Source organism: Sitophilus oryzae, unplaced genomic scaffold (genome assembly GCF_002938485.1).
Source record: "Sitophilus oryzae breed Bouriz unplaced genomic scaffold, Soryzae_2.0 scaffold_179_pilon_pilon, whole genome shotgun sequence".
NCBI classification, from domain to species: domain Eukaryota; kingdom Metazoa; phylum Arthropoda; class Insecta; order Coleoptera; family Curculionidae; genus Sitophilus; species Sitophilus oryzae.
The window spans coordinates 2,252,924-2,261,381 of NW_022146501.1; the positions used below are offsets into that span (position 1 = coordinate 2,252,924).

Below are 8,458 nucleotides of genomic sequence, written 5' to 3' on the forward strand. Positions count from 1 at the left end.
GATTACTGAAAACTTTATAAATGTCAAGAAGAAATATTTCTCATAACCACAAATTTTAGTCCTGTTTCTTGTTATGGTTTTGTGGAAATTTGATTTTTAATTTATTTTATATAAAATGAATATATGTTTGGGAAAAACTGTAATATTATACTTGCCTACTTTTAGAATCGAAAATCAATATTTTCTTAATTTTTCAGATTCATAACAGCTTGAAGTTAGAACTTTCTTTAGCAAGGCAACTTCATACAACTTCGGTATGTAATAAAGTTCAAGCTGGACGTTACAAGATAACTTCCAAAAAAACTTTTCCTTTAACATACGAAATGGCTAATCCTCCACATCAAATAGCTCATAGAAAGGCATGGAATTCATGGAATACAGGTAAATTTATTAATATTAGTTGCTAAATAGTGATTCTCATTTTTCTACTTTCTCTAGCAAACGTTCTGGATGGCCACAGGCCTTCGGAGACAGCCGTGGAAGATCAGTTTATAAGAATGTTTATAACGGGGACATGGCATGCCTTATTTGCCAGTGAAGTTATAATTAAAAGGCAGCACAATATTATTAGGATAGCCGGTTTAGTTAATGGCTCTGTACTTCCAAGAAAAATGTACTTTTTAATTGGATATACTGAAGAATTCTTAAGCTTTTGGTTACAGTGCCCAGTCAAAATGGAGTTACAAGTTATAGCAAACAAAAAAGATGCAGTTTTTAAATATATTTAAGACAGTTTATGATTCAGTGTATATATTTGTGTAAGGAAGTGTACTTTTAAGAAGTTAGTTAGTAAATGGAATATCAGGATATTTAGACGGTTGTTTCTCAATCTTGAAGGTTTGGATTTGTATTTTGTTTCTTGTAGGCATTAGCTTTTTTTGTTGGTCAGTCATCATATTAAGATCGATTGATTTACCAACCATGTAGTAAAACACTTCAATAATACTTATGAAGCTACAGCCTAAGAATAAGCTGTAGATACCTCCAAAAGAAGCTACAAAATTTAAAAGTTTAAAATTTTCGAAGTTTACAATTTATCAGATGGTTTAGAACTTACACCACAAATAAATACTTGTATTAATTGTATCAGTCATCCATATACGGTGATGTATGTTGAAAAAAATATTGATGAATACTAAATCACCCATATTTTCTCTGCAACAAAAATAAAAACAGTAAATGGATGTGATATAGCAGACAGAAAGTATAGTCGGTACTCACATTGTATTATTAGTAGGTAAAATTTTAGTAGAAGAAGCAACAACTTTGTAAACATCAAATTCACATTCGGCAGGGCAATCACAATTATGTTTGAGTACTAAAAGTTTATTTATACAGGGTGTGATGCAATGTTGCCCCCCAAAAAAGCTCTATATCAGGTTTCCTATTTGAAATTTGACTTCAATCTTAATATGATGAGTGCATTTTAAAAATATTTTTGTAGATATAGTAATATGTATTTCAGAAACCACTCAGTATAGAATATAATATTATGGAATTATTGGCAAATTTAATGAGCTAAACAAACATCTAGCATTTTATGTAAAAAATGGATGGGGTTGGAAGATATGTTTGGTTTGGTATTACTCTTATATTTTATAAAAAATTTGGAATAAAAGCCTCAAACCATAAACCTGATTTAAAAGCTTTTTTGGAATACTGGATCTAGTCTGAATTTACCATTGTTATTCTCTTCGATACAAGATAGTTTTTCAACAGTGCAAACTGGCTTATCTATAAAGAAAAGAATAGATAGTGATAGTACATTTTATTACCTAATAATTTATTTCGTTTTAAATTATTGTTACCATGACCAAATCCAAAGAAATGAGGGATACAGTGGCACTCCTTGAAAAATACTTCAGCTTTGCATGCAATGAAGCAGTTCGTTATAGAGTATTTTCGAAAGAAATCTATCTTTTTCTCGTCTTCATAGATACACTGGCGTTGAGATATAGGTAAACTCTTTACTGTTGAACTGCACCCTTTTCTAGAAGCTTCTACGTGAACATAATTTAGGGTTCCTAGGGATAATGTTTTTCTCGCTTCAGTTTTGTAAGGAAAATCCTTTGGATCATGGAAAATCACCTAAAATTTGAATTTAAAGACATATACAGGGTGGCGCACCTCATTCGCCTCGGTTGAATATATGGAAACGGAAAGATGGAGAAACAAAATTTTTTATGGGTATATGTAGAAATTTTGAAATGTACAGGGTGTGTCAGAACTAAGATCCATACCAAAGTTATATTTTTTCTTATTAAACACACAAACTTGGTATTTTATTTCATTTTTGGATTCTTGGGCATAAAATAAGGCATTTATTATAAGGGTTTAATATGTTTAATTGCTTTGGGTTTTGAGATATTTAAAGATATTTAAATTTTCATGCTATAACAAAAAAGTTTGTCAACACTCTGTACATTACTTTTCAGGGTTAATTCTTGTGTTGACTTTGAAGCCAGAGAAATAAACTTTACTTCCTTCCACCAGCAGATATTGGTTCATTTTTCTTGATAAAATAATAAATACTTACATATTAACCTTATTGTAAGTAAATTAAATAAAAATAACCTGTTATAAATTTAAATAAAGTCCATAAACTAATGTCGATTTTGAAAATAGCTACTAAGTGTCACTAGAAAATTTCCATGGCGACACCAGCCGTCTTGATTACAGTTTTATTGAAAAATCGCTTTTTATTCAAAATCTGAGCCAGATAGGTATAGGATACCCTAATATAGTTTGAAAGAGCATTTAAATCTGCTTCGGCCTATTTAAAAAAAAAATATAGTGTTGTATTTGAAATAACGAAGTTTTTGTGTAAAATAAATATTTAAAATAGACCAGCAATTTTTAAACCCCCTGTATACATTTAAGGAAGCAATCAAATTTTTTAGTAAAGTTTATTTCTCTGGCTTGAAAGTCAGCACAAAAATTAATAATTATGAAAATTAATGTACAAGGCGTTGACAAAACTTTTCTATTATAGCTTGCATATTTAAATATCTCAAAAACCAAAGCTTTTAAACATATTAAACGCTTATACTCAATACCTTATTTTATGTCCAGGAATCCAAAAATAAAATAAAATACCGGTGAGTGTTCCATAAGAAAAAATATAACTTTGATATGGATCTTTAGTTCCGAGACACTCTGTACATTTCAAAATAATTTCAAATTATGTACATTGCCTTCCCACATATACCCATAAAATTTTTGTTTCTACATCTTTCCGTTTTCGGATAATCAACCGAGGCGAATGAGGTGCGCCACCCTGTATAGCTTCCTCCTTAGATTAAACGTTCTAAATGATCCAGCACAATAGGAAGTTTTGTCCATGTAATAAATCCAGCTTCACACCAGGCAGCAGGCGCCACAGCTTATTCAGTACTAGCTGACCACTTTGCTTGATTTACAGTATCTGCGTGTCACACTGCGTCAATTCTCGTGCTTGTATACGGCAGTCAGACCATCAGTCTAGACAGTTTTTTAAATAAAGCTCATATCCTGACCTGGTACTTGATAAGTAAAAGTATTAGGTAGGTAGATTTCCATACAAATGATCGTTTTAAGTAGGCAGGCTGGTGATGAACAGACTGTGGCAGTTGTATGACCAACAGAGTAGTGTAGTATTTATAAACAAACAATTTATTTCTTGTGAATATATTGCTGACGTTTGTAACTAGGTATGGCTGTATCTTTTCTATATTTAATCTAAGACTATATATATTTTTTGATTTTTGAATGGTGATAACTAACCCCAACTCCTGCAAAATCTCTTGTGTTATACTCTGGTTTTATCCACACTTTTAAACCAGTAAATAATCCGATTTTGCTAGTGTGAACTGGTTTCCTATTGGATGTTTCTGGGACATAGTTGAAGCTGCAGCATCGACCTGACCCTATATAAATTTCTTCAAATATTTTGTTACATTTTATAGGTTTCTTGTTCCAGGAACATCTAAAATAAGACTAATAATAAGAATTCAGTATATTTCAGTCATTTTATTCATTTTATGGAAAGCACTGTTCATTAAAATATTGTATCCTATGTTATAGGGCTTGTTTCTCTCTACAATTTTCTGTCTCACAATATACCGTTTGTGTCGGGGAAGGGATCATAGTTTCATAGTTGTCGATTTTCGAAAGAAATCAGTACATGTATATTATTTCGTATATTTTTTATTTTATTCATTTTATGGAAAGCACTGTTCATTAAAATGTTGTATCCTATGTTATAGGGCTTGTTTCTCTCTACAATTTCCTGTCTCACAATGTACCGTTTGTGTCGGGGAAGGGATCATAGTTTCATAGATGTCGATTTTCGAAAATCTGTACATGTATATTATTTCGTATATTTTTTATTTTATTGATTTTATGGAAAGCACTGTTCATTAAAATGTTGTACCCTATGTTATAGGGCTTGTTTCTCTCTACAATTTCCTGTCTCACAAGAAGTAACGACAGTACCGTTTGTGTCGGGGAAGGGATCATAGTTTCATAGTTGTCGATTTTCGAAAGAAATCAGTACATGTATATTATTTCGTATATTTTTCATTTTATTGATTTTATGGAAAGCACTGTTCATTAAAATGTTATATAGGCTGTCTATACTATAGGCTGTTTTTATATATATATATATTATGTCAATTATTATAATAGCCTATGAATTGATAATCTATAATAATTTCTGCTGGACCTACTCCTTGTTATTTTTCAACTATATCTCTTAATATAAAAGTTTGTCAAAAATTAATGTTTAATTTAGGATAAAGGGAAAAATGTTTCCTGAGTGGATATTGTAAATTTACTTTATTAATAGTTCGTCGCATGTTTGTGTAACCTGTCTCAGTATACTTCTCATTTCATTATAATCATTCTTATCGAGAATATTTTGAATTAATTCAAGATTAGTACTGTTGATCTGAGACGTAGTTTGAGTTATAACTTCAACAGCAACCCATTTTGATAAAGTCTCATTAACTATGTTTAGTTCTTCGGGTGTGCCATCTCTAAAAAATAGTCTTTATTTAGAAAATTATACAGCGCATTCCCTAAATAAGTGTAAGCATTTTAATTGGTAGTACCGTATGATTTTTTAAGCAAAATTGTCAAAAGTTGACATATGATATGTCATTCTATTCAGAGTGTAATTTTCTATCGAATAAAGTAAAAAAATGTCGAGGGTGCCATTTATAATTCAAAAGTTGTAGTCATTTCCGGTGAAACAGGAAGTGACCGAAAAGAATTGAGAGCGTCAATCAATCCTAATTTATGTCATGTACTAACATATCAAATCTCGGTTTTTTATCTGAAATTTTGAAAATTTGGAATATTTTGAAAAAAATTTGGATTTTTTTTTGGAAAATGTTTTGAGTTGAAAAAATTATTTCTTGATAATATGGCAACATAGGTAGTAGAGATTAAATTTATAAAAAAGAAACCTCAGGAAAGGGGATCTAGTGGTCCTCATTTTTTTTTGGAAATATTTATTAATTCAAAGAAAAATAACTCGGTTATTTTGGCCTTATTTGAAATACGGTAAAGAGAAAATATATTTCTTTTATCGAGATCTACCACCCCTATCTGTACTTATTTCTGGGACACCCTGTATAGGCAGTTTTATTTTTTTATTTTCACAGTTAAATAACTCAAAAAATATGTTTTTTTCTCCAGGTCTTACCACCTATTAAAACACTTGAACTTATTTAATAGGCATCGGCGTTGTATATATTGTAAACAATATTCAAAATTTTATACAGTTTATTCAGAAAGTTGTTAATTTTGCTGACAAGAGCCACGTTGAAGTTACATATGGTCACGCCAGGAAATGGGACAGTAAGTGGCGAAGCAAAACCAGTTTTTAAAGTTATTCGTTTTGGATTACTGACGTATCTGTTCCAGAATAAAGCCGTCACATATCCAGAGCACGCTAGAGTGCATATAACCACCAAAGTCCAAAAAAGTCTAAAACAATAATATTATTTTTGAGATTTAGTTTCTTGTTAAGGAAGATATGTTAAAGGTCTGTCAAAATAAGTTATTATAATTATATCTTTCTTTTTTACTCACTACAAATTTTGTCAAAAATCAAGTTTATTTTTTTTAAATTCTGATTTATTTGTCGATGCGATCGAAAAAAAAACGCCGTCAAAGACGGCTGGAAAATGACAATCTATAATAAGTTTGGCCAGGTCAAGCCCTAAACGTCATTTTCTTGGCCCGAACTCTCCTTTAATTTTTAATGGTGCTGTTTGTACTGATTAAAAATTATTTTTAAATAGTATACCTACCTAGTTTAAAATCCACGAAAAAAATATATTTTTTTAAATAAATTTGTGTGTCACGAAACGTTCTCTCCTTTTCTAATCTTTTTCTAAGCGTTGTTAATTTTTGACAATTTTTATGTCGATTTTAGTAAATTACCTAGAGGTTAACCTCGCCAAAACTATCATCGACTGTCATTCCTCAGCCGTCTTTCACGTCGTTTTTTTTTCGATCATACCGTACTAAAGTTTACATTTATACATTTTTGAAATATCTACTTACCGTTCATACAGATTTTTAGAAAAGATGCAGAATTTAAGACCCTCAATGCTAGTGTTTTTAAAAAGGTCTTTAATGTTTTTAAGAACTTTTGACATTGTCGGACCCTTTTGTGACCTTTTGAACTCTTAATGCAGACTGAATTAGTAACAAATGTTTGGTTCGTCATGCGTTTCTACAAACATATATATTTCGTGATTTAAATCACATGCGAACATGTATTTAAATAAAAAAAAAAACAGTATATTGCTGTGAGAATTAATATTAATTTTATTTAAAAATTTCGATTAGTTGTCAAGATAATAAAATAAATACCCTTTATTTTATTAAAAAAATAAAAATAAAAAAAAGATCAGGCAACCAGAACCTGCACAATTAAATTTAAGTTAATTAAAAAAACGTAAAATATTAAAAGTTTAAAAAATAAACAGTGGTGTAACTAGAGACTAGAATTAAATAGATTAATAAAAATCAGTCTTTGATTAATGAATCTTGATTAAAATCGATCAAAGAATTGTCTTTAAGGATAAAATTTAAAAAGCAAAAAAAAATTATATTGTGGACAGTTTTATTTTATAATTAGTTACAATGATTTAAATTAAGTATTTTTCATTGTTAAAAAAAACACTCAAAATACAACTTATTCATTCTATTAATATGTTTTTATTGCATTAGTTAACATACTGAATACTAGGATATAAGCGCTCTATTTTTGTGTCTTCGAAATTAAGCGCATCTTTTTCAATAATGTTTGGTTTTACTATATTTACTTGTTTTTCACGATAAACATACACCTTTCCAATATAGTAGAAAATCTCCAAAATACTGATGATGCTACAGCCTAAGAAGAAGCTGTAGATCCCTCCAAATGATGCTAAAATTATTCTTTATCAGTTTATCAAAAAATATTTAAAAGTCATGTTTACAAAAGTCATGACTGACAGTTTTAGATATGTTTTTTTTGTGGAAATTTACATCTGAGGAAATCTCTAACTTACACCACAAATATATACTGGTAGTTATTACGTTAGTAGTCCATATCTGTTGATGTTTCGAGAAAAATACATTGATATGTAGCACATCTTTACTACCATTTAAACCATCGCTGTAAACAAAAAAAATAGAAGATTCAAAAATAAGTAAATATCATCATAGTTACCTATACTAAAACTTACATTATTTTACCTGGTACTAATTTTGTGGAGGTAACCGATACCCTAAATTTATCAAACTCGCATTGGGCAGGACAATCGCATGCTTTTTCTGATACTAAAATAATAATTTTAATAAATATTTGTCAAAGATGAATGTGCGATGTTGTGACGGTTTATTGTTTATACATTTTGGTTGTATCTGGTTTGGTTCTTATTCAAAAAATTGTTAAACAAACAAACATATATTCGATACCAATTAAAGTTTTAGTTACGTAATCGAGAACGCAATTTTTAAATTCACGGACAAATTCGGCAAAGGGCTGACTATTATTAAATTTTCCGCTGGGGATTCAGGTGGTAGCTCTGCTGTAAAGAATGTCAAGTTGGCACATTCATTTGTTTATTTCCTGACATTGTCATTCGTTTTGACACTTATTAGTTTTGTAATACGAGTTTTTGTTTTAAATCAATTGTGTTGTGATACTTTAAGCTTATAAAAATGTTTATTAGCAGACCTTGCAGTCGAACATTGTTCTTTTTAGAACCTCTTTTAGTGCGAAGTGTAGAAGATAGCTTAATGGCCGTAAAAAAACTCATTGCAGCTTTATTAGAATATTTTGAACGGGAAAGCGGTAATAACGGTCCTTTATGGCCTTTAAGTGCTGTTAAGGAGGTGAGTTTTGTTGATGTAAATGATATCTGTTTATATATTTATAATTAGTTTATTTTTGTTTCCTAAAATATTTTGATTAAAA

The 8,458-nt window shown here is 29.9% G+C and overlaps 2 protein-coding genes and 1 long non-coding RNA gene across 3 annotated transcripts; 1 reads left to right on the top strand and 2 right to left on the bottom strand.

Moving 5' to 3' along the window:
• Window positions 1-30: 30 nt before the first annotated feature.
• Window positions 31-813, top strand: LOC115882726 (28S ribosomal protein S24, mitochondrial). Its single transcript, XM_030900953.1, has 3 exons — window positions 31-139; window positions 198-381; window positions 439-813. Exons 1-3 carry the CDS (start codon window positions 116-118, stop codon window positions 726-728), a joined length of 498 nt encoding a protein of 165 aa, XP_030756813.1. The 5' UTR covers window positions 31-115; the 3' UTR covers window positions 729-813.
• LOC115882724 (sodium channel protein Nach-like) lies at window positions 759-6,705 on the bottom strand. The gene is made up of 9 exons (XM_030900950.1): window positions 6,553-6,705; window positions 5,764-5,970; window positions 4,815-5,015; window positions 3,763-3,964; window positions 1,809-2,088; window positions 1,681-1,734; window positions 1,222-1,318; window positions 1,058-1,155; window positions 759-994 (listed from the first exon to the last, which is right to left on the bottom strand). Exons 1-9 carry the CDS (start codon window positions 6,645-6,647, stop codon window positions 783-785), a joined length of 1,446 nt encoding a protein of 481 aa, XP_030756810.1. The 5' UTR covers window positions 6,648-6,705; the 3' UTR covers window positions 759-782.
• Window positions 6,706-7,120: 415 nt separating this feature from the next.
• LOC115882727 lies at window positions 7,121-7,819 on the bottom strand. Its single transcript, XR_004050232.1, has 3 exons — window positions 7,725-7,819; window positions 7,548-7,654; window positions 7,121-7,423 (listed from the first exon to the last, which is right to left on the bottom strand). It is a non-coding gene; the product is annotated as an uncharacterized LOC115882727 (long non-coding RNA).
• Between the last annotated feature and the right edge of the window lie 639 nt (window positions 7,820-8,458).